Consider the following 25,983-nt stretch of genomic DNA (forward strand, 5'->3'; position numbering starts at 1 on the left):
ATAAATGAGGAAAAAATTGTGCGAAGCGAGACGAGAATGGCGTCCACGCTGTTTAAGAAAAAATAAAATCTAACAATTGTGTGTATTTAGAGTCGTTAAATTGTGCGTACAACAAACAAATACAACATACATTTTAAGCAGTCGTTTCGTGCTTCTGCTCTCGTCGGCGGCGGCTTTCTCGTTGTATTTGATTTGCAAAAAAAAATCGCTTTGTATGTGGCTCGCTTCGTCGTCATGCTGCGAAATTGTTTAAAAATTAAGTGAAATATACTTTATTAATAGAGAAAAGTATGTGCAACATGTGCAGGGTATATCTGGTGATCAGTCGCGAGTGAGTGTACCCTCCCCCGCAGTGTTTTTGCAAGCCTAGCAGCCTTGCGAAAAAAATTTCCTTGGCAGCGCAGCGCAGCCAGACAAGACTTGCATACACTTCAAATTCGTTTCGTTCGTATACCGAGCTTGCTGCCCTGTCCCTGTCTTCTCGCGCGAGTTCGTTTTCAGTATATATAGCCAGTCTATGGACGGTCGTCAATGCGTGAATATTCTTCTATGTGTAAGTGTACGTGCGTGTATTAGCTGTATAGTTAAGAAAAATCATCAAAAAATCCCCAAAGATCTATAATCTGCCCGGACTTCGCCCACAGGCGAGTGAACAATTGTTAACTCGAGAGTTGCTGCCGCTGCCGATTCTGCTGTTGTTGTTGTTGTCGTGTCGTCGTTGCTGGTTCTGGTGCACACCAAAGGTGTCCAAGTGTGTACATATGCAAATAATTGGATGTCGGGACACATCCTTGCATCATCATGAAGAGCATCGCACCATAAGCAAGCAAAAACCACAGAAAACGCAAAAGACTTCTCCCCAAAACGAAGCAGAAGCGATACGAAGAGAAACGTCAGCAGCAGCAAAGGCAGAGAAGTAGCAGCAGCAAAAAAAAAGCGGCTGTCCGCTGGCAATTATTTATAAGTCAGATGAGTTAACAAATGCCGCGGGAGCTGGGAAATGCGTTGTCCAAGGAGCCGGAGCCGGAGCCGTGTCCAGAGCCAGTGGGTTACTTCGTAAAGGCAAAAATTCGGCATAGAAAATAATTAAGAAAAAATCATTACTGCCCGTTTCGTTCGTTTCACACAGAAACTAATAACGCCATGAGTGCGAGAGTGAGAGCGACATATGCATGTAGAGACGAGACGGCGTGTGCGTCAAGAGAGCCAAGAGAGCGAGAGAGAGAGCGCGAGCGAGCTAGCGGCAGGGTTGTCAACGCACGGCAATCTCTGTACGCGGTAGAAATAAATGTTGTTGTGGTATTGGTGTGTTCGTGTCGGTGTTGGTAGCGGACTTTTCAATACACAGAGCCATGAACCGATACAAATTATTTATGTTTCCCAATATATTCGGTGTCCGGTGTTCCGGGTCCCGTACGGATTAGTTAGATCAAGATGAAGGGAATTGAAAGAGCAGAACGAGAGTGCACTAATCAGTCTTTGATAACTTGCAGCTAACATAACCTCAAATTTGCCGCTGCAGTCGTCGGAGAAGTCGTCGTCATCATCAGCGTCAGCGTTGTTGGCGGGTCCTCCCCAGCCCCCACAGCCACACCGCCAGCAGCAGCAGCAAATGAGCAGCCATGAATGAGAAAATAAAGTCGCCGTCAACCCAGGGAGGTGCTGGGGCCGGAGCCCCCGCTGCTGCTCCGCCCGCGGCATCTGGGAGTGTAGCCGCCGCAGCAGCAGCCAGCAGTGGTGCAGGTGCCGGTGTCGGTGTCGGTGCCAATTCTGTATCCACCCCACCCACTTCCGGCCCACCCACGCCCAACAACAACGGCAGCGATCCGATCATACAGCAAAATGTCGGAGTGCCGCACCCCTACGGTGCCCCACCACCACCTGGCTCGGCACCAGGTGCACCACCGGACCCGGTGGCAGTAATGCACTACCACCATCTGCATCAGCAGCAACAACAGCAGCATCCGCCCCACATGCAACATCACGGCGGGCCGGCGCCGCCGCCAGGAGCACCTGAGCATGCGCCCGGCGTGAAGGACGATTACGGTGCGGCGGTGGCTCACCTGCCACCGCCCCACGCTCATCCTGCCTACGCGCGGTACCACACGGGAGACCCCAACATGGATCCCTACCGCTACGGTCAGCCATCGCCCGGCGGCAAGCTCCCGCAGCCCCATCAGCAGCAGCAGCCACAACAGCAGCAGCAGCAGCAGCCACCGGGTGCGGGAGGCTCTCCCAATCGGCCGCCACAGCAGCAACGTTACATCCCTGGCCAGCCGCCGCAAGGGCCCACGCCCACGTTGAACTCCTTGCTGCAGTCCTCGAATCCGCCGCCACCCCCGCAGCACCGCTATGCGAATAGCTACGATCCCCAGCAAGCCGCCTCGGCGGCAGCAGCAGCCCAACAGCAACAACAGCAGGCGGGAGGACCCCCGCCTCCACCTCCAGGACATGGACCGCCTCCGCCACAGCATCAGCCATCGCCGTACGGAGCGCAACAGGGCGGCTGGGCACCGCCTCCACGACCCTACAGTCCACAGTTGGGGCCGTCGCAGCAGTATAGGACGCCACCGCCGGTAAGTGTGCGGGTTGAAAGGAGCATTTTCTTTTGTGTTTTCTTGGTGGCTCTCTTTTTTTCTTTTTTTAAGAGCTTTTTTGACATTGACACTGATTTTGATTTCATCGACCCCATCGACTCTAGCCTCCCTCACACACTCGCAGATAGTGGAATACAGCATACAAAACACGAGAAGTGGCCTTATGCTAGCGCAATCTGCACCTCACCCACTCCAACTCATTCAAAGAGAGGGGCTCGTCACGTTTTGTACACATGTACTTGGAGCAGTGCCGAATGTGGGTGTGTATGTGTGTGTAAATTTGTGGTCGGTGGGGGGAGGCTGGCTATGTTTACTGTTACTTTTTAAGGTTTCGTCGTCTTGGTCGCACTTCATTTCAGAGTTTAGTAAAAAGATTCAACCAAGTCCTTCTGCTCGCCCCACACAGGCCCACTGACACACATAAAACGTGTGTATTCCGCGCCTTTTCGTTGTATAGCCCGTCACCTTCCCCCTCCCCTTCATCTACAGTTTGTCGTTCAAGTGCCGGTTGTTGGTTGAGAGTGGGAGAGAGGGAGAGAGGGAGAAAGAACCGGCACTTGCCGCCACAAAACAATAACAACAAAGACCGCAAAATAACGTTGAAAAAGGAGGTGGAGAAGTAGAAGAAGAAGCAAGAGTTTGTACACGAAAAATGTTGAGGCATTCCGCATCCATTCACTTTTGTGGCTTCATTTACTTCAATTCCAAAGGCATTTTATTGGAATTGGTTTAAAATTGTTGCACGGTTTAAGGTTTCCTTCCTAACTGCATTATTGCGGAAGTTACTTTTGGTGTGAAGCCAATAAGCAAATTTAAGGATTGAGGCAGACAGACGCTATGCAAACTTGTATCCATCAGCAGTTCCCTTAAAATGATAATGAAATATAGCCAACCTCTCGGAGAGCTACTATCAGTTTCGCAAAGCGATAAAGTGTATGGGCATGAGAGCACGTGAGAAGAACCATCACGTTTCGATATGAAATGTAAACCGGTTAATTATTTGTACGAGTTTCATTGCCTTTTTTTCCAAAAGGCGGTTGCCCCAAGTCATATGACACCCGGAATGAGTCGACTCCCCCGTGGAATATCATTCCACTGCAATCGGATCGATTGTTGTTTTCATGAATGGGAGATGTCTCGCGGATAAGAGTCAATGAACTTTGATGTGGCCCGACGATTAGCCAGAGCAATATAAACAAATCTATGTGAATATACAAATCAAAAGCAATGCTAGGGTTTAGACATGTGCGAGACGCTGCGGTGCGATACGACCTTCGAAAGCTTTGATGATATTCGTATGTACATACATATGTAGATAAATATTTATGCGTGCAAGTGTATTGTGATATAAAAAGAGTAAAATACCGCTGCCATCCAATATCATTTTGGTGTGTGTGTTCGTGAGTGTGCAGAGTGTGACTTACGCGTGCATGCAATAAATACAAACAGACAGACCTTACACACATGTTTGTACATATGTATACCTATGTGAAAGAGTAGGCACCGTAATCAAAGGCAATAACAGAGAAACTTGTTGTTGTCACAGCTGACTCTCTCCGGGAACTAGGGTAGCTGAAGTGGTCGAGAGGGAGGGTAGGGTGGGGAGCCGGCTAGCTGTGGAGAGGAAGCAGAAACCAAAACAAAATAAAAATACAAAAAATAAGCGAGACCCGCGCACAGTCAAAGAGAAGGAGGAGGAGGAGGGCTCGTCGACTATGACATGCCGCCTCTGTCGTCTCTTTGAATGCCGCCGTCTCTGCCTCTTTAAGTGCGCTCTTCCTCTTCCGTTAGCTTTGGTGCATTTCTCTCGTTTCAACAACGCGATGGAAAATCCTTGACGTTTCATCAAACCAAGGATGATATTCCCCTTATGCGGTCAACAGGTGCAGAGAGGAAATAGCTGTAAGTGAGAAAGTATGTGTGTGCATATATTAGGCAGCTTTAAGTTTAGTAATCTTATTTCTGGTACATCTCCCCAACACTGCCCCGCTTTCAATACTTGTGGCCTATGCTAACTGTTGTTTGTGAATTATGTGGGCTCTCCTCATTGCATTACCCGATACTGGTTGCTTTACTGCGTATCTTTGCTGTTCCTTTTAGTCTGCTTCTTCCTCATCCTCTTGGGTAGTCGTTTATTGGGTGTTGTGTGCCCGTGCGGTGGCGGAAATTTGTTTTAAGCTCTGCCTGTGTGTGCCTGCATGTGAATGTGTGAGCTGACTTTAAAGTTTGACCTACAAAAAGGAAAGCATATAAAAAGCAAACTGCTTCCTTTGCTGTTATTTTTCCTGTGTTCCTGCTTCTCTTTCTTCGGTCGATCTATCTCCTTTGGCTGATTTTGGGTAAGCTTAAGGCGCAGCCTTCTTGTAAGCTCTCCCACTCTACAGTTGCAATTAATAATTTTCGGCGTGCATTGTGGCTCAGTCTTTGGGGGAATATGCACAGAGTGTTACATTGTACCATTTCAAATTATTTTCGCCCGAGTCCTGAACGTTCTTCTATCACGCCCCTTCTTTACGTCGTACGTTCATTGCCATCAGCCTGCTGGGACGTCTCTGTCCTGTCCTGCCCTCTGCTCCCACACAATGCGCCGTGGCATGGCCTGGCAACCCTTACAACTGCTGCCGGCTTTACCTTTTTCGCTTCAAAATCGCATTCACTATGTTCCATTCTCTTCTCCCTCCTTCACAATTTATGCAAGCGCTACCGTCTGTCTGGCTCTGTTTTGTGTATATGTGTGCGTTTGATTGTGTCTGTTGGTTATGAAATTATAAACCCAAGCCCCGGACAGGACCACTCCCTGTCTGCCCCCTGTGCCTTCCACGGCTGCTGCGCTTTGTTTTTCCCCGCGATATTATAAAATATATGTATGTATGTAAGCAGTAGCTGCGCTGTTGGCAATGGCCCGTGGTCCCAAACAGAGCCGGCTTTTAACTGGGAAACCTACCACCACTACCATCATCAGCACCATCCCATCTCTGGCCTGGCAGCTCCCCTCCTCCATTATTCCTTCTTCTGCCTGCTGCCGGTCCGACACTCTCGAACGTAATTCCGACGTTACACTCATTGTATGTGTGCGTGTGTGTGTGTGTGTGTGTGTACCGTACGACCCTTGCTGCATTAATTCAAATTCCACTTCAGCTTCGTTTCTACCCGCTGTCTCTGCCTGTCCATCGATCCCTTCCTACTGCCGGCACGGCTCGTTCGTACACATTTCTGCTTTTGATTTTCATCCATGATGAGTTTCCCTTTTTTACCTTATTTCTCTCACTGCCTGGCTGAATATACTCACACACACACACGAACACGAACACATGCAGTCACGTACACTCTCTCTCTCCTCTCTCGCTCTCTCTTGCACACTGAGTACGAAAACCATCCATTCATGTTTCCTGTCACCCTGCAGTGGACCGACCGTCGTCGTTGTCGATTGTTGTTGTTGGCGTTGTCCTCGTCCTCGTTGCCCGTACGACGAGATCTGGCTTTTGCCTTTGCTTTCCCTTAGCTTTGGTCTCGGTTTTTCTCTTCCTGGCGTGGGCCTCTGGCCTGGCTCTGCGCTCTGTTCGTTGGCTGTGTGTTTCCATTAGATTTATTGCCACATTTTACTCTGGGGCTGGCATTCGCAACAACATTCGTGTGAGTGGTGTGCTGCATGTACATATATACATATTTGCGAGGGCGAGTGTGTTTGTGCCTTGCCATGTCAGGACATGTCTGTATTTGTGTCTTGTCGCACTACGTCAAGTTGAAAATCCTTTCATTAATGGCATCCCAAGCTCTTTTTACTGGGCTCGTCCTACTCCAGTTGTCTGCCACGACGATACGAGGTGTCTCCGTCTCGTAAGTTGCTTTGTTGCAACTTTGTCGTTGGCTGGTCCTGGACATGCACATGCATGTTCCCGGCATAAGTTTCACTTTATGTTCCGCTCAAGTGGATTTCTTAGGTCCTTGGACCGGGCGAACGGGCGGCCTTTCTTTCAGGCAATCGACTGTTATGCCTTCCCGCCAGGATAACTCCACTGGGTAGCTGGGTATGTACGTCTGTACGTACATCTGGGTGTGTACGTCTGTAGCTATAGCGGTAAATGTTTCAACTTTTTTATTGCCAGCATTTAGTTGGCTTTTGCAGCAGCATTATTCCTCGCTTTTTGAGAGTTGTCTCTTTTTATTAATCTTTGCTTTTGTGACTGTCATACCCGAGGAGTGACACTGTCGCTGTCTTACTCTCTCCCACTCCCTATCTCCGGCTATCGTGTGTATGTATATGTGTGTTTTTGCGAGTGTACTACAGTGCGCGCCAGATAATTAGAGCCACTTGCTCCCTGGGTCATCTGTTTATAATTATTGCAGCTAGTATTCATCTTCCAGTTTTAATTGCTGCAAATTTCCCATATGCAGTCAAATAGAGGGAGCGAGTTCCAATAAGCGAGCAGCCACTGTACATGGCATGGAATCGGTGCTTGCGCATTAACGGGGGGATGAGATTGTGGAATATCGATTAAAATCATATATGTACGATATAAAACGGAATGTGCGGTGCTCTGCACGCAGACAGCCAACAACAAAAGCAAATGCCAACGCAAATAATTGATGAATTGCAAAAGAGAGAGTAAGGGGATCACTGGCTGTAATTAAAACGCCATGTGGTGTCTGTCCCTCACTCGCTCTCTCGATTATTATTAGATTTATTTTGAGGGTATTTGAAAGGATTATAATACATACTTTTATTGATTAATTTTCGTCTCTCTTCTGTGCATTCACAGACAAACACTTCCAGGGGTCAATCGCCTTATCCGCCAGCTCACGGTCAAAATTCAGGTTCCTATCCTAGTTCGCCGCAGCAGCAGCAGGCACAGGCACAACAGCAGCAGGCGGGTCAGCAGCCTGGTGGCGCGGGACCGGGAGGACCTCCGCCGGGCGCCGCACAGCAACAGCCGCAGCAGAACACACCGCCAACATCTCAATATTCGCCGTACCCGCAAAGATACCCCACTCCGCCCGGACTGCCGGCCGCGGGACCCAATCATCGAACTGCCTATTCGACGCACCAGGTGAGAGGATTGTCCTTCTTGTTTGATCCAACCAGAGATTAATCATGATTCCATTGCAGTATCCGGAACCGAATCGGCCCTGGCCTGGCGGTTCTTCGCCCAGTCCTGGTCCCGGACATCCATTGCCGCCCGCCTCCCCGCATCATGTGTCGCAGCCACTGCAACAGCCCCCTCCGCCGCATGCTGCAGCCGGAGGACCCCCACCCAGCAGTCCAGGCCATGCTCCCAGTCCCTCGCCACAGCCCTCGCAGGCATCCCCCTCGCCGCATCAGGTAAGAACAGAGACGATGGTGATTTCGTTATACGGAGCATTTTGAAGAGGGAAGACCACTCTCATTCATTGAATGGTTTGGTTTGCCTCGCCAGAGTCCCTGTACCCCCTCCGCTCGTATGCGCCTCGAGTTGGCTTCATTTCTAGATAATACACATCGAAAGTGGGTCAATAAACTGGGACTGCGTGAACAGCACGTGAACTTGACTGGTGACGTCACAGAGGCATACACTCATACGTACTCTTTACCTGCCTGCCTTTTACTCAACTCACTCCACTCCAGCACTCGTCCTCTCACACACACTCTGTTCCTATTATACGGGCAGAAACAGGCACAGGCAGGTCAAATATTTATGCCTTTCCATGGGATGGCACTCGCATATTTACAATGGGGGTACCCGTTCGCACTCACTTTTTGGGTTGGCTCTGCTCTGGCTGGTTCCCCTTACCCCTTTCAACCTCCTCTCTTTTGTTTGTGTTTTACGAATTTTCTTTTAGGTTAAACACCTCCCACTTCACCTCATTCCATCCGTCTCTGTCTAACGCTTGAACTTGAACTGCTATCGCATCCCGTTCGTTTTCTCCCCGGTCCGTTCCTCGTACAACTTTAAAGCTGTTGTTGCTCTTATCGTTGTTGTTGTCGCTGTCTTTTTTTATGAATTTTAATGATTTTTATTTTGTTTTGATTACTATTTCTTTGCGTGGCGGCGTCGCTGCGTTTGCGTCGCGTCTGCCATCGGCATTTTTTCCCTTTTGTCTTATTTTTCGCATCGCCGGCAATTCTGCCTCCTGTCATCCCTCTCCCCCTTTACCTAGTGAGTGGTATGCACGTGTCATGAGCATTTTCGATTGATTTGTTTTAGTCTGTTTTCTAAGAATTTCGGTTTTGTTTTTGTTGGAAGATATTCGGCTAGCGTGGGGGAATGGCGTAATACAGTGAAGGACAACAACAACTACAAACGAAATAACCACCGTGCTCTGGGGATGTCTTGCATACGTATGCATGTACATATATATGTATGTACAAGGTATCTTAAATAGAAGGTAATGCAGTTTTCGCTGCACATTCTTAACGACTATGGTATCTGCAGAGTGGGGGGCTGTCTTACCCACATATGTATGCATATGCGTCTGCATGTACATTCTGGTATGAGTCTGTGTGTGCGTTTTTTTGGTGCACCCCATTTATTCGTTCAGCATGTCCGCAGCCGCCTTTTCTGTTGCTTTTGTTGCCTTTCATTCTCCTGCCATTTCTTTATTTTGTATTTTGCTTTTTTCCTTTTATATTTGGTGCACACACCGTTAAACATACACATACACACACTGACTACACTACGCTCAAGATCACACAGAAATGTTTGTCTGCTTCCATATATTTGGGTCAATGCCAAGGTCATTGTTGTTCTTCTTTTCGTTCTTATTTTTTGCTGCTGTTGGATGTTTTTAGCGGTTTATGTTTACATTTTTATGCTTTTCGTGGCAAGTCATGTTAATTTAATCTTCAATCTATCCCATCGTCCACATGTCTCTACCAAATAATGTATCTTTAATCCATCAATGCTGGAGCACATGACTCTCTATCACTCGCAAATGTAACTGCAACTGCAAATTTAATGATGGTTCACGCTGAGCAAAGCTACTCTCTCTCATACACTTCCCGCCTGTACGCTCTGAGCGTCGGTCTCTTCTCTCTCTCCTGACCCCTTCTGGACATGTTGATTACCTTTTTAATGCCACTAGCGTCACAAAACAAATAGAAGAGAGCGGAAAGAACTGTAATCAGCCGTCCAGCCATTTTAATCCGGCACAGCATGGGGCGGGGGATGGAGTCCATTTCCACTCCCCCGTTGCCCTCGCTGATTCAATATTGCATTTGTAAGCTGCTTTAAATTCCATTGGTTTGTGTGTGTGTGTGTGTGTACACACACTGACAGAAATAATATTGCAATATTTAACTACTCAACATTTTCCCGCTTTGGCAACAAAAATTGCCAACATTTTACGGTCTCTTCCAATCGTTATACCAAATGCTTTCATCAAAATGCATACATATGGACATGCAAGCATTATACTATGATTTAAACTTCCATTGACATTTCCATCGATTTCCACAGCACCATCCCCGTCCCGATAGGAATCGCTGTCCTACTTTAAAACTTATTTCAAGATTGCTCTGCGTCATGTTCTGTAGGCAATCTGCCCCCAACAGCCAACAACAACGGAATTCATTTCATGCTATCCAAATTTTAGTGCACCAAGTACTAGAGGTGGACGCGTGACATATGTATGTGCAATAGCGTGCACTTACGTGAAACAAGAAGAGTAGTCGATTTGTGTGAAAATAAAATTACCCTTTGTGACTGTGACTGAAAATCTTGTCACGCGACCATCCCCACCATCCCCATAGCTAGCTAAGGTGCTCGGTCTGCTCCTGAGCTACATTTGGAGAATCCCCGCCAGCCCCCAACCCTGAGCTCGGCGAGCCGTCACATGGCCGCGGCCAATGGACAATTTTTCCGGTTTTTCTCTGTCGCATTTTCTGTTGTTGCTGGGATGTTTAGTGCTCCACTCATTGGGGGCTGGCTGTTTCTCTGCCGTTGCTCTGGCTCCACTGCTGCTGCCGTTGTCGGCATCATCATCGTTTTTCATTTTAACAGGCATAGACAGAAAAAAGCAAAAATAAAATAAAAAATAAGGAACATTCAGTTCTGCGGCTGCCTTTCTTCTTCTTTTTTTTTCTGTGTGCCATTATTCGCATGCATACTTACGTGCGCCTGTGTGTGAGTTTGCTTGTTTTTCAGTTCACTTCGTTTGGATACACACCACGAAACGAAACGAACGAAGCGAACAAGTCGGGTCCGGATTGAGTCGGGCGCGGAGAGAAGTGGAGCTTTGGCTTTGGCTCTGCCGGTTCTGGATCTGACGCTGGGAGCTCCATCCAACTCGATTCATGGGACAAATGTCTGTGCACAAAGTGGTTTGCAGTTGTTGTTTTTACTGCTGTCGGGCTGGCGGACTGTTGGGACTGTCGGTCTGTCACGTCTGCTGCCATGCTGTAAAGTGGTCAGAGCAGGGTGCTTGCAAAACGAATGGAACGAAACGAACCGAACCGACTTCTCCGATGTATACTCTCCGTTTGGGAGTGTTCGTGCGTATATGTATGTACGTTTGCTGTTGGCGTTCCCCGTTGCCATTTACACAAACACATGCATCCATACAAAGCTGTGGAGAGACACACAGAGCCACACAAACTTTCGTTTCGCTCATACAATTTTTAAGCCAGCACAAACAGAAATTGCATCCCGCTTCCACTCCTACAACCATACATGCATACACACGCACTCACCCTCTAATGAACGACAGTCTGATTGTCTGTCGCTGTTTTCGCAACCGCTCAGCTGTGCCTGCACCCTTGTCACCTCCACTCCTTGTCTCTTTGGTTGGTTTTGATCAGAGGTGGATGTGGTGGTTGCGACCGCAGCCCCACTCTGCTAGCTCCCCCTCAGGAAGATTCTAGTGTGAAAGTAGGGATGCGGTAAAAAAGTTAGTAGTTTGACGTTTTATTATTCGTATTAAATATTTCAATCAGATGGTTGGAATTGTCTACACAAAACTTAGTCAACAGGGATACAAATCTTGCGACCAAATTCGATATATGTATGAATGTATGAAAGTACAAGGGTATCAAAAGCATCGGTCCTCAAAGCTATGTGGTGTTCGTGCTCCCTTCTCGTTTTTTATGGTATTCGTATCCCAAAGTTTATTACCTGTTCTCTCTCTTTTGCTGGGTGTTTTTGTTTTCGTGCCTGCCACATTCAACATTCATCGCAAAGGGTTTTAAGGTTTAAGGTGGTAAGCCACAAAGGTCCCAGCAGCTGACGACCAACATCTCCAGGGCAGGCGCACGCACACGCATGGGCAAATACTTGTGTGTGTGTGGCCAATGAGTGTGTTTGTACATTCTTTATTTAAATGACATTGCATAAAAAAAGAGTTAAAGTGCTTTTGAAAAACTAAAGTCAAAAATTGTGGCAAAAGGCGCTACATCATTCCAGTCTTAAGGAAAGACGAGGTCTGAAGTGGGGTTCCATCATTAGCATTTGGAGAGAAGAGACAAAACGAATCGTGTTCGAAGTTCGAACTCCACTCACCTCGAACCCTTGGCACCTTCCTTGTGGTGCTCATTCACTTGAGTCTCTTACTTTTTGGCGCGTAAATCTCTGCTGAACTTTATGAGCACTGTCTATCTGTCCTGCTCTCGGCCTCACTGCACTCGTCCCCACACCCACAGCACAACACAACAGTTAATTCAATAACATTTTGCTGTAATCGCATGGGTGGCGAAGAATGTAATAGAGTGATGGATATGGAAAGGCAGGAGCTTTGGGGCATTTTCAAGTTTACTTTGCTATTTTAAACTTCGAGTGCGAACTCTGTTTTACTTTTTTCGTTTTTCATTTTGTTGTGTTCTTTCGTTATAAATGATTTCATTGTTGTTGTTCCCGCTCAGCGCTTGTTTTTCTTCCAAGTAATTTTTCTACACACAGACACGCATACTTAACTACAAACGTGGGCCGCCTTCGTATTTCCTCGCTGCTCCCACTCTACTCCCCCTTCACACCAAAAGCTAACCGCGCACAAAGCATTCTATCTCTGGCCTTTGCTTCGCCTTTGGCGTCCCCTCTCCTCCCCACCGGTACGTTCCTGCTTCAGCTTGCTTGCTATTCTCGTCATCAACGTCGCCGTTGCCGCCGCCCTTGGCCCCCTCGCTCACATCACGCTCTCTCACACTCTCAACGTATTTTGGATCCCTCCCCTCTGACGGCGAACGAGCGAAGAAACGAATACGAATACGAATGGCCTGGCTGGCTGGCTGGCGACGCCGTTGCTTATTTCATTTTATTATACTCGAGTGTGTACGGGTGTGTGTGCATGTTTCTGTTCCTTATCTACGTCTTTGTCATCGTACGTTTCGAGCGCGCCATAACTACCACAGAGAACTGAGCAGCCACTTGCCTGTGTCCCGCCTCGCGTCTCTCCCCTCCGTCGAGTTGCAGCCGTCGTCGTTGTTTTTGTTGTCGTTCGTTCCACATAGCTTTTATGCCCCGTGCCCCCTTCCATGTCCTCCCCCCTCCCGACCCCTTTGCTGCTGCCTTTGCCGTCGTCGTCGTACATTTCATTTCACTTCACTTAATTTCTCAGATACCAAAACGAACAGCGCTAGCTGTATTTTTCTTGCTGTGGCTGTCGGTGCTTGCTGCTTTCCTCTCTCTTGCTGTGCTTACATTGTGGGGTGTGTGTGTGTTTCGAATTGCTGTCGACTTAAGCTTTATATGTATGTTGGTATGTCTGTGTGTGTATGCTTCCTTGGCTGAAATTGTTTGTGCGGTGTGGAGCTTTTGCTTGATTTTCTTATAAGCTATAAGGCGGCAAAAAAATAAAGTCGTGTCGCATCGCACCGAGTTTCTGTTGAAGACTGCTGCAAGAGTTGTGATTGCTACGAGAGATTTGGCGTTTATGAGAATTTCCCCTCTTGACTCTGACCGGGTTATAATTGCACGAGTGTCGCCGCATAAGTTGTGTAAGTGTGAGTAGGAGAGGGATAATAATTCCTTTGGCAATGTCAGAAAAGGTCGATAAGGAGTGAGAGAGCGAGGGGATCAGCGCAACAAGAGTGTAATTGTATCCGTTTCGCTTACTCCCAATGCTTGAGATTATTCAGACACACTTCCACTCCAATCTCTGCTGTGGCTGTCTGTTTTCGCTACGTAACAATAACAACATTTGGTGTTCCGCTCCGCTCTAGCACCCACCACCTACGATTTGGGATAACATATGATAGGCATTAATATGTTAATATGTATGTAAATGGTCAATCGGTTTCAAAACCAATACATATGTACATTCATACATCACCAGGTGTGACGGTATGCAATGAATGTATGCTCTCTTAAAGTTAATTGCTGTTGCCGCTCAACTAATTCGTAGTTGCTATCACTTTCATTTAAATAAATAAAAACTACCGGCCGCCGGCCGGCACTTTTTAATGCCTCAACTGAATTCCTTTTACAACGGAACTGGTTCCGCTGTTTTTCCCGTTCCAGGAGCTGATTGGTCAGAACAGCAACGACAGCTCCAGCGGCGGGGCGCACAGTGGCATGGGCTCCGGTCCTCCCGGCACACCCAATCCCCAGCAAGTCATGCGGCCCACCCCCTCACCCACTGGCTCATCCGGCTCGCGTTCCATGTCCCCAGCAGTGGGTAAGTAGCAGGATTCCATTCCATTAGGGTGCAAATCTCATGAACACTTCACTTGCAGCACAAAATCATCCAATCTCGCGCCCGGCGAGCAACCAGTCGAGCAGCGGCGGTCCCATGCAGCAGCCTCCGGTTGGAGCCGGGCCACCACCAATGCCCCCTCATCCGGGCCTACCCGGCGGACCGCCTCAGCAGCAATCTCAGCAGCAGCAGGCCTCGAACTCGACCCCGCCGCCGGGCCCGCCGCCCAATCAAGGAATGAACAACATGGGCACGCCCCCACCACCACCTCAAGGTGCGTCCGGCGGGGGCTACCCGATGCCTCCGCACATGCACGGAGGCTACAAGATGGGCGGACCGGGCCAGAGTCCAGGAGCGCAAGGCTATCCCCCGCAGCAGCCGCAGCAATATCCACCAGGTGCGATGAGCCACATTTCCTTGGAATCTTCTCCCTGACATTCTATAATCTTTGGTACACTCATAGGCAACTACCCGCCACGTCCGCAGTATCCGCCTGGGGCTTACGCAACCGGACCGCCACCTCCACCAACCAGCCAAGGCGCTGGCGGAGCCAACAGCATGCCATCTGGAGCCCAAGGCGGCGGCTACCCGGGACGGTCCATGCCCAATCACAGCGGCGGAAGTCCACACGGGCAGTATCCGCCTTACCAGTGGGTGCCGCCGTCGCCTCAGCAGCAAGCCGGGGCTCCGCCTGGCGGTACAATGGTTGGCAACCACGTTCAGGGCAAGGGCACACCGCCGCCTCCGGTGGTGGGGCCACCGCCTCCTCAGGGCAGTGGCTCGCCCCGCCCACTCAACTATCTGAAGCAGCATTTACAGCACAAAGGTGGCTACGGAGGCAGCCCCACGCCACCGCAAGGCTACGGCAACGGGCCGACCGGAATGCATCCCGGCATGCCAATGGGTCCGCCCCACCACATGGGACCGCCGCACGGGCCCACCAACATGGGTCCGCCCACGAGTACTCCGCCCCAGTCGATGCTGGGTGGCCAGGGACAGCCGCCTGGCGGTCCGGACAGCGGTGGCCCCGAGCACATATCGCAGGACAACGGAATAAGCTCATCCGGGCCGACAGGCGCCACCGGGCTGCACCCGGTCACGGCGGTGGTCACCACTGGTCCCGATGGGACGCCTATGGATGAAGTCAGTCAACAGAGCACGCTCTCGAATGCATCAGCTGGTGAGTGAAGCGAAAGATCGGAAAAAAAGGGATTAGCATCTAATTTGTGGTTCTCCTCTGTTTGACAGCGTCCGGCGAAGATCCCCAATGCACCACACCAAAGTCGCGCAAGAATGACCCTTATAGCCAAAGTCATTTAGCCCCTCCGAGCACGTCGCCGCATCCCGTTGTGATGCACCCGGTCAGCGGCGGCCCCAGCGAGGAGTTCGACATGAGTTCGCCACCCAATTGGCCGCGTCCGGCTGGCAGTCCGGTAAGTAGAGACATCGCATTCGAGTATACATATACCAAGTCAATGAATGTGTTGCTGTTTCATCTCCATCCACAGCAGGTGTTTAACAGCCATGTTCCCGTGCAGCAGGAGCCCTTCCGCAGCACGACGAAGAAGTCGGATTCCCTGTGCAAGCTGTACGAAATGGACGACAATCCAGACAGGCGAGGATGGCTGGACAAGCTGCGGTCGTTCATGGAGGAACGGCGGACGCCGATCACCGCCTGCCCAACCATCTCAAAACAGCCACTCGATTTATATAGGTTATATATTTATGTAAAAGAACGTGGCGGATTCGTCGAGGTATGCAAGGTGCCGTAGTAACTCCTTTTACTAACTTCTTTTTAGATTTACTACTAGCAAAACCAATTCAGCCAAAACCAAACCAAAACCAAAAACACCACCAACGTAGTTAACACGAACCAAAATCAAAAGATATATCCACCAACAATATATTTATAAATAGACACCAATCTATGTTGCGATTCGGCTTCAGTAGCTACAGAAACTAAAAGTCTATCTACCAGCTACTCGATCAATCTAGCAACCACCCTATCAGACCCAGCTCTAGTCTCCGATCCAAGTGTCCAAATTATAGCTGCATCCTGCGTAAAAGATTTAGCCTACGGTGCAAGCGTTTCATTCAAAATAACAACCGAACCATTTTACTACAGCCTTGCTTGCCCTATAGACAGCATGCTCCAAAAAGTCGATTCCAAACTCAATTCGTTCTTAATTTAAACTAGTTTTGAGATCGATTAGTGTTATATCATATCTCAGGAATGCTTAAAAAGTTAAATTTTGGTTTTTTTTTTAAATGTGTTTCAATGAAAATTAGTTTCGATATGTTTTCAATACCTTTTTCTTTTGGTTCTGTTCTGCACGTATTTATCGAAAGCATCAATAATTTGAACCAGTTGGATCCACTTATTTAGCTTCCATTTATCTCTTTTCGGGTGGACTTAATTTTTCCCTAGCTCCGTTTGCAATCACATTCTTGAGTGATCTTCTCGTGTCTGTATTGTTGCCTTATCCTTTATTCATTCATTTGTTTTCCTATCCAATCCCCATTCTGTAAGTAGTATAAAATTTCCTCTCTATAATGTAGAATGTTTGGTTCCCATTCCCGAGAATGCATCCACACCAAATTAGTTTTTTTCTCGTTACCTTCTTTGATTATCTTTTTTCGATTGACACTTGAGTGATATGACAATGCCTATGATCCATCAATAAGCATTTCCGACTAATCATCCCAACCCCATACGATTCTCCCGTTCTACCAGGTGACCAAGAGCAAGACCTGGAAGGATATTGCCGGACTCCTGGGAATCGGCGCCAGCAGCAGTGCAGCGTACACGCTGCGGAAGCATTACACCAAGAATCTATTGACTTTCGAGTGTCACTTTGACCGCGGCGATATTGATCCCCTGCCCATCATCCAGCAGGTGGAGGCCGGCAGCAAGAAGAAGACGGTCAAGGCCGCCTCCGTTCCCTCGCCAGGTAAGTGTCTGCCGAGTGCGGTGGTGCCCCTCCTTTTTGGTTTATTCTTTCGATGCTTAATTTGAATTCTCTGTTCGTTTTTTTTTTTTTTTTATTTGTATTCCTCCGTTGTGCGATTGTCGTTGAAAATGGAACATGTTTTTCACCACCTTTTCCTCGCATCATTTTACGAACCCGAAAAAAAACGAACCCTCCCACACACAACTTGCAACCAATCGGTGGTGGCCATTTGGATGCTGGGACAACCAACTCGACAGGCTCGTCGAACTCGCAGGACTCGTTCCCGGCCCCGCCAGGCGCCGCCCCGAACGCTGCGATCGATGGCTATGCAGGCTATCCGGGCGGCAGTCCGTACCCTGGCGCCGGTGGGCCGCAGACGGACTATGGCGCGGCAGGCCAGATGCAGCGCCCGCCCTCACAGAGTAACCCGCAGACACCTCATCCCGGTAAGAGCCGAATGTTCTGATCCTGCTCCGCAGAGTTCAGATTTGGGTGCGCTCTCATTTGAATTAGTTCGATTGGTGGTTTCCCTTTACCCAATTGATCGAGAGCTGCCCCACTCTAGTACATATCGGTATAATTTAGTATATTTTTGGTATTACATTTTCTTTTCTGGAATCCTGTATCCGTGTCCATGTTATCGTTGATTAGTCTGCTGATTATTACCAAATTATTTTCCACTGTGTGATCGATCATTACTAGACGATATGCTTATTCTCAGCCTCCACGACCTTCCTTTGCCTAACCCTCTAACCTGTAACCTGTAACCCTTCTGTACCTGTGCACAAGTATACCTAAATATTTACATTATATGTTTGTTATTAATTTCATTTGTGTGTATATTTTGTTTATTCATTTTTATGTTTTTGTAACGCTTGTGTGGGCGCACTACTAAACCATAAACTCAACCGAACCACCACCACTACAATCACTCGATCACCAACAAACCACCACAACGATGCTCACATTATCGTCACTTCACCCACAACCACAAACCACCAAACCAAACCACGCCACAACAACTACAATTCATTTGTTTGATTCCACTGACTCATTCATTCCAATTCCAATTCAATTCGATTCATCCAAACAAACAAACCAACCAACAAACCATTCATCCGAACCGAACCGAACCGCCGCTTCAGGCGCCGCCGTAGCTGTTGCCGCCGTCGGTGATAATATAAGTGTGAGCAATCCCTTCGAGGATACCATTGCTGGCGCTGGGCCTGGCCCTGGTCCAGGACCAGGTACCGGGGGTCCTGGTGTTGGCGTTGGTGCTGTTGCTGCTGTTGTAGGCGGTGCCCTGCCACCGCCACCACCCCATTCACCACACGCCGTCCAGCAGTCGGCCACGCAGCAGCAGCATCCCCAGCATCCGGGACTGGCCGGGCCACCGCCACAGCAGCAGCAGCAGCCACCACAGCCGGGTGCTCCACCGGCGGGTGCACCACAGCAACATGGGACTGGGCCGGTGCCACCATCGCCGCAGCACCAGCAGCAGCAGCAGCATGTGCGCCCAGCCGCCGGAGCACCTTATCCGCAGGGTGGCTCCGCTTATCCAACGCCTGTGTCTAGAACGCCAGGTATAATCATCTTTAATTTTTTTGTTCCTATCATCTCCTCGCTTTCTGTTTTTCCACCAAATTCTTTCATGTGACAGACTTTTTTCACATTACTATTGCGTTTTCTTTCATACGCCTCATCTAACGACTGAATGTGGTTCCCACCAACTAACTAAATAATTAACTAGTTGATTTAGTATTTAGTGTGTAAGATGCATGTCCAGATATCCTTTAAAAGGCAGGCAACAATTATCCTGGCCTTGCGTATTTTTGTGTTCTTTAATTTAAATTACACTCTATTCTAGATAGCCCCCAGTCCTTATTCTAATACATAATTATAAACGTTTCAGGCTCTCCCTATCCATCACAACCCGGAGCTTATGGCCAGTACGGTGCGAGCGATCAGTACAATGCCACCGGGCCGCCTGGTCAGCCATTTGGACAGGGCCAAGGACAGTATCCGCCACAGAACCGCAATATGTACCCTCCCTACGGTCCGGAGGGGGAAGCGTGAGTGCCACCATTTTGTACCTCTCTCCAGACCAGACCCTCATCCACAAAGACACAGACACAAAGACATCATACCACACCACACCACAGCACAGCACACAGAACCCCAAAACACTGTACTGTAGCCTCGGTTTTGGACGAGAGCTGAAGCTGGAAAAGATCAGGACGAATATGAATCCACTAATGCTCCACCTCTTTTTCTCTCCTTATCTACAGTCCACCGGCTGGTGCCAATCAATATGGACCCTACGGCAGCCGGCCGTACAGTCAGCCCCCGACAGGGGGACCCCAGCCGCCGGCGCAGGCAGGGGCGGGCGGGCCACCGACGAGTGGATCACCTGTGGCGCCACCGACTGGCGGCTATGCACCGGGAACACCCACGCAGCAGGACTACTATAGGCCGCCACCCGATCAGGTGAGCTGCCGTGAAGGCACTCCATTCTATCCCATTGAATTCAAGCTAATCCAAGCTCCGCCTTTGCCTTTACAGAGTCCGCAGCCCCGAAGGCATCCTGACTTCATCAAGGATCCACAGCCTTATCCAGGCTATAATGCAAGGCCTCAGATTTACGGTAGGTACCAGACAGATGACACCGCGGAAAAAGCCTACTCTAATGCCCCTCTTTTCTATCGACAGGTGCATGGCAAGGCGGTGGGCAGCAGTATCGACCACAGTATCCGACATCTCCCGCACCTCAGTCCTGGGGGAGTGCCCCACCCCGTGGGGCAGCACCTCCACCTGGGGCCCCTCACGGTCCGCCGATACAACAGCCCGCAGGAGTGGCCCAGTGGGAGCAGCATAGGTATCCGCCACAGCAGGCCCCGCCGCCGCCTCCGCAACAGCAGCAGCAGCAACAACAGCCACCATACCAGCAGGCCGCACCACCCGGTCAACAGCAGCAGCAGGCGCCTCCTCAGTGGGCCCAGATGAGCGCTGGGCAGCCAACGCAGCCCGGCATAGCTCCTCCAGGATCCCCGCTAAGACCTCCGTCTGGCCCGGCGAGTCAGCAGCAGCGGATGCCCGGCATGCCGCCCCAGCAGCAGCCTCCGGGAAGCCAACAGCCATCCCAGCAACCGCCACACGGAGGCGTCCCCTCGCCAGGCATGCCCCAGTTGCCCGGAGGGATGGTGAAGCCACCGTATGCCATGCCACCGCCGCCAACTCAGACGGTGGGCCAGCCTATCGGCCAGCCGGCCGCAGGTGGAATGATTCCGCAGAAGCAGCCGCCCATCGTCGGTCCGGGAATGCCGCAGCCACCTCCCCACCAGCAGCATCCACATCCGCACCAGCAGCACCCACAGCATCAGCATCCACTGCCGCCCAACCAACAGCAGCAGCCCGGTAGCTATGCTCCACAGGTGTCCGGAGGCGGGCCAGGGGCTCAGTTGGTAAAGAAGGAGCTGATCTTCCCGCACGACAGCGTTGAGTCGACGACCCCGGTGCTCTACAGGAGGAAGCGCCTGACCAAGGCGGATGTGTGTCCCGTGGACCCGTGGCGGATATTCATGGCCATGCGATCCGGGCTGCTGACGGAGTGCACGTGGGCCCTGGACGTGCTCAATGTGCTGCTCTTCGACGACTCTACGGTGCAGTTTTTTGGCATCTCGAATCTGCCAGGCCTGCTCACACTGCTGCTGGAGCACTTCCAGAAGAATCTCGCCGAGATGTTCGACGAACGTTGTGAAGAGCCACTGGACGAGGCGGAAGACGACGCGGACAGTGGCACGGTCATGGGCACGGGCGGCATCGAGCATAGAGAGCGGGCCGGACGACAGACGCGGTGTGTACGGAGCATCTGCAGCTACAACCGGAAGCGTCACTACGAGAATATGGACCGGAAGAACGGTAGCAGCGACTCCGAGGACGCCGACGAAGGCATCGATCTGGGCCAGGTGAGAGTTCAACCAAACCCCGAGGAGCGATCTCTGCTGCTCTCCTTCACGCCCAACTATACGATGGTCACCAGAAAGGGTGTGCCTGTGCGCATCCAGGCGGCGGAGCAGGACATCTTCGTGGACGAGCGCCAAAAGGCATGGGACATTGACACAAACAGGCTGTACGAGCAGCTGGAGCCGGTGGGCAGCAATGCATGGACCTATGGCTTCACCGAGCCGGATCCCCTCGACGGCATCATTGACGTATTCAAGTCTGAGATCGTAAACATTCCATTCGCACGCTATGTTCGCTCCGGGAAGGCGAAATCTCGCCAGGTCACTGACACGGCCACCAGTCCCAAGCCTGACATCAAGCAAGAGGAAAACACGACGAATAGCACGGAGGATAGCAGCGGCGGTAGTCTGCTCCAGGATTCATTCAATAAGAAGCGGCGCCTGGTCAGCGGTGACAGCAGCAGCAGTAAAGTCCGAGAAGGATCTGGCGAGATCAAGAAATCCAAGCTGGGTGACGAGATCGCCCCGCCAAACGTCGAGGTGAAGAGGGAACCGGGAACCTCCAGTACGACGGACACCAGTGACAGCGATTGTCGAGCCGTTGACATGGAAATCGAGACGCCCAGCATGCAGCTACAACGTCTAACGAACGGAATAGCTTCCTCCTCCCCACCTTTGGGCGCCTTTGATCCCAAAGCGACGGTGCGAGATGCGGCGCAAGTGCTTCAGCGAAAACGCGACTCCAGCTACGAGGACGAGTGCTACACGCGGGACGAGGCCTCGCTCTACCTGGTAAACGAGAGCCAGGACTCGCTTGCACGCCGCTGCATCGCCCTCTCGAATATTTTTCGCAATCTGACCTTCGTTCCCGGCAACGAGACGGTGCTAGCCAAGTCCACCCGATTCCTAGCCGTCCTGGGGCGCCTGCTGCTGCTGAACCACGAACACTTGCGGCGCACACCCAAGACGCGAAACTACGACCGGGAGGAGGACACCGACTTCAGCGACTCGTGCAGTTCGCTGCAGGGGGAGCGCGAGTGGTGGTGGGACTACCTGATCACCATTCGGGAAAACATGCTAGTGGCGATGACCAACATAGCGGGCCACCTGGAGCTCTCCCGCTACGACGAGCTGATCGCCCGCCCCCTCATCGACGGACTGCTTCACTGGGCCGTCTGTCCCAGCGCCCACGGCCAGGACCCGTTCCCCTCGTGCGGCCCCAATTCCGCGCTTTCGCCTCAGCGCCTAGCGCTGGAAGCGCTCTGCAAGCTGTGCGTGACTGATGCGAACGTGGACCTGGTCATTGCGACGCCACCGTTCTCCCGCCTCGAGAAGCTGTGCGCCGTGCTGACGCGCCATCTATGCCGTAACGAGGACCAGGTGCTCCGCGAGTTCTCCGTGAATCTACTGCATTACCTGGCCGCGGCGGACAGTGCCATGGCGCGGACGGTGGCTTTGCAGTCGCCGTGCATTTCGTATCTGGTGGCCTTTATCGAACAGGCCGAGCAGACGGCCTTGGGAGTGGCCAACCAGCACGGACTCAACTTCCTGCGAGAGAACCCCGATTCGATGGGCACCAGCCTGGACATGCTGCGGCGGGCGGCCGGCACTCTGCTGCACCTGGCCAAGCATCCTGACAACCAGTCGCTTTTCATGCAGCAGGAGCAACGGCTCCTTGGGCTGGTCATGTCACATATCCTCGACCAGCAGGTAGCCCTGGTCATCTCGCGGGTGCTGTACCGCGTGTCGCGCGGAGCAAGCCGGATGCACTCGGTGGAGTTCAGACTCTTACAACAGCGGCAGCAGCAGCAACAGTTGCAACAGCTGCGTCCTTCGGAGAATCAAGCTCTGGCTGCAAGTGCGGAAGCAGCAGCGGCGTCCAGCAGTGGAGTGAATTTGGAGTCTGGGAGGGGAGAACCGAATGCTGAGCCAAGTGGCGCCGATGTCAAGCCCTCACCAGCAGCCACATCCATGTCTTCATCCACAACTGGCAGCGCAATGATCTCCTCGGCGGCGATCAACGATGAGAACAGCAACAGCAGCCAGCAGCTTCCGCCGGCAGCCACCTTCAACGACGTGAGCAACAGCAGCACCAATAGCAACAGCTGCGGGACGGCCAGCAGCAACCAGACCAACAACAGTACCACCAACAGCAGCAGTAACAGCAGCCTGGGCAGCCAGTCCACCTCCACCATGAACAATGCCCCGACCACGCCAGCAACCCACGCAACTCCACCATCGGTCGCCGAGCAGCAGCAGCAGGTGAGCAAAGCCGCCGCCGCAGCCGCATTGGTGTCGTCGAACCTTAGCGGGAGCCTGAGCAATGCCACTTCAGCTGCCTCTCCTGTTCTGGCGCCGCCTCCCTCCTCATCGAGTGCGGCCTCGGCCACAGCCGTGTCGCAGCCGGCGGCACCACCGCCAACGAATGCGGGAACGACGACAGCCGTTGCGTAGTATACGACAATGCTGCCAGCGTCCTACTACTGGCCGCGCCGCGGGGCAGTCGACTGACAAGGAGCCGGAGCCGGAACAGGAGACTGTAGACCGGATACCGGATCGGATATCGATGTAATCAAATAATGTACATTTACTTAAAAGAAGGCCTCTGCGACCTGTATGCGTTATGCGTAGGGTGAGCGGAAGGAGAATCCCCTAGAGAAGGAGAAGGCATACATACTTGGCCAGAGCCAGAGCCACAGGTCCCATGTCATGTGCGGGCTTCACTGTAACAGTCAATACAATAACAACTGTATATTTTTTCACTCAAATCTATAAATAGTAAAAATATAAACTAAAGCCTAAGCATAAGCGATTGCAGCAGCCACATAATAATTATAATGATGAAGATAAAGTGAAGCAGATGCAGAAGCAGGAATGAACACGGTCGTGTGTGACGTTTTTCAACATTAGCAGGGGAAAAGTACCGTTCCGGAGATAATGAGATTGCCTAAACAGAAGAAGAAGGACAAGAGAAGAGAAAGCACACAGCATACTTATTGTATTAAATTTAATAAATGAAGACAAAGAGGAGAAACGGGAGGCGAGAAGCGTTAGGAGGAGAGTAGCTAATACATACATATGAATACGCACGCTATGGTTTATCATATATTAAATATATATATAATAAATGCATAAACTTACATTAAACTACAAACAAGAGATGGAGTGGTGTATGCCAACAGGAAGTGCATACACGCGTACGTATAGACAGACATTGATTGATATATAAAAATATATAGAGAGCATAGTTTTTAAAAATCTACCACTTACTAATACATATTAAAAAAATATGCAGCAAAGAAACTCATGAAGTGAACAAACAGAAATCAACGTACGACAGAGGAGACCAGAGAGAGCCGAGTCCCCTAATATTATATATGACTATTGTAATACAGTTTAAATACAGTTTTATGTGAACTACGGAAGATGCAGTGGCAACAGCAGGAAAGGGAATGCATAGTGCATGTCGATGGCGTAGGCGTTCACGTTCGCGTTGGTAGGAGCATTAACAAACCATTGTACATACTTAACTATTATGTAAATGTTACAAGGCACATGTGTGTTTAGGGTGGCATCATTGTATTTCGTATCATATAAATGGTCTGAAAAATTCCAGTTTTCCCCGAATACTACTTGCATAACTCCTCTCAAACAACAAGCAGAAAAAATTTAACATTAAATCAAATTAGGTGATATAAAAATATATATATATATATATATATATATATATACACGCATACATAAATATTGCATATAAAGAATGTGAAAGAGATGAAAACGAAACTAAGAGAAAGGAACCCGAACATGGACACACCCAGTACTGCTGTAATTTTTATGTTATTTGTATTATTTGCTGGAAGTGCTGCTGCTTCATCTAATTTTATATCGAACTTACTTAAGGCGTAAATGACAAGATAAATAATTAGGTTTTTATCTTAATCTTAATTTAAAAATATTAAATAAATAAAAAAACAAAGTGCGAAAGAAGCAAAAATAAAACAAACTAAAAATGTAGATAAGCAAGATATATTAAGTAGAAGGATAGGCAGTACAGCTCTCGGGGTATCGTAGCCCAGCCTACTGCCTAACCTTCTATAGAGTGTACCTTGCAGAAAAGCACGCAAAACACCTCTACTAACACACACACGCACATGCTGGCTGGGTGTTTGTGGGTGCCCCAATTTGTATACTAAACTTTCTCACACAAAATTAAAGTGCTACATAGATCGAAGAGATCGATTCGAATCTGACTCCTGGTTCTAGTTGCCAGCTCCTCCCTGCATTCCGCAAAGGTAGGCGAGGCCAGAAAATTATAGAGCGAGAGAGAATAGAAAAAGTGCTGCTGTTGATACCGTTTATTCGTGTAGTTGTTTGCAAACAAAATAATATAATAACTCAGCATCTCGATATCGATATATAACGTGTAGTTATAGGATGTAAATGTATGTCCCTCAAAACTTAATTTAATTATTTAAATAATATACATACATATATAATATACAATACAGCCGTTGTCTTTGTCGTTTCAAATCGCAAATGGAGAAACAGCTGCTTAAGATATTTCTTATCAACCACCATCGTTCATTTAAATTGTGTCAGCTTTAACGGATTCGCCCGCGCTCATATCGCCATTCCCATGGAAGCATTTGCCATAGTCTGGCAACGCTTTTAGTACTCGTTTACGGTTTATTTTGACGGTCAAAAAATACTCAAAACCCATTTGTTTTTCCGTATATTTTTAGTATTTTCCAGATTTTTTTAGGACGCGTTATGAACCAATGTAGAAAACGTGTAGAATTGCCATTTAAAGCCATGTTCCAGCCCACATCGAATACTAAGCAAAAATATATATCGAATATATTAGACGCTAGTTTT

At 49.7% G+C, this 25,983-nt stretch overlaps 1 protein-coding gene and 1 long non-coding RNA gene across 11 annotated transcripts; one reads left to right on the plus strand and one right to left on the minus strand.

The window, feature by feature from the left end:
* LOC111070237 (trithorax group protein osa) lies at positions 1 to 24,818 on the plus strand. 9 transcript variants are annotated; one of them, XM_022360634.2, is made up of 16 exons: positions 1 to 559; positions 1,494 to 2,576; positions 7,358 to 7,645; positions 7,705 to 7,917; positions 14,021 to 14,177; positions 14,236 to 14,592; positions 14,659 to 15,375; positions 15,444 to 15,628; positions 15,704 to 15,958; positions 16,930 to 17,145; positions 17,364 to 17,592; positions 18,292 to 18,729; positions 19,059 to 19,218; positions 19,435 to 19,633; positions 19,709 to 19,790; positions 19,856 to 24,818. In XM_022360634.2, the coding sequence occupies exons 2-16, from the start codon at positions 1,623 to 1,625 to the stop codon at positions 23,560 to 23,562; spliced, it is 8,157 nt and encodes a 2,718-aa protein (XP_022216326.2). In that variant the 5' UTR covers positions 1 to 559; positions 1,494 to 1,622; the 3' UTR covers positions 23,563 to 24,818. The 9 variants fall into 9 exon arrangements, with proteins under 9 accessions (XP_022216326.2, XP_022216329.2, XP_022216325.2 ...); XM_022360637.2 differs by having other exon boundaries at positions 1 to 553; positions 16,930 to 17,146; positions 17,404 to 17,592; XM_022360633.2 differs by having other exon boundaries at positions 1 to 553.
* Positions 7,341 to 13,030, minus strand: LOC111070239. Of its 2 annotated transcripts, none has more exons than XR_002607335.2 (3): positions 12,068 to 13,030; positions 10,685 to 11,990; positions 7,341 to 10,533 (listed from the first exon to the last, which is right to left on the minus strand). It is a non-coding gene; the product is annotated as an uncharacterized LOC111070239 (long non-coding RNA). The 2 variants fall into 2 exon arrangements; XR_002607334.2 differs by having other exon boundaries at positions 7,342 to 10,530.
* Positions 24,819 to 25,983: the final 1,165 nt, after the last annotated feature.

This window comes from Drosophila obscura, unplaced genomic scaffold (genome assembly GCF_018151105.1).
Source record: "Drosophila obscura isolate BZ-5 IFL unplaced genomic scaffold, ASM1815110v1 contig_4, whole genome shotgun sequence".
NCBI classification, from domain to species: domain Eukaryota; kingdom Metazoa; phylum Arthropoda; class Insecta; order Diptera; family Drosophilidae; genus Drosophila; species Drosophila obscura.

Coding starts and splice junctions, on each gene's coding strand:
- LOC111070237 (XM_022360634.2), top strand. CDS start 1,623: ATGAATGAGAAAATAAAGTCGCCGTCAACCCAGGGAGGTGCTGGGGCC. Junction 7,918..14,020: donor CATCCCCCTCGCCGCATCAG/GTAAGAACAGAG, acceptor TTCCCGTTCCAG/GAGCTGATTGGTCAGAACAG. Junction 19,219..19,434: donor TACGGTCCGGAGGGGGAAGC/GTGAGTGCCACC, acceptor CCTTATCTACAG/TCCACCGGCTGGTGCCAATC.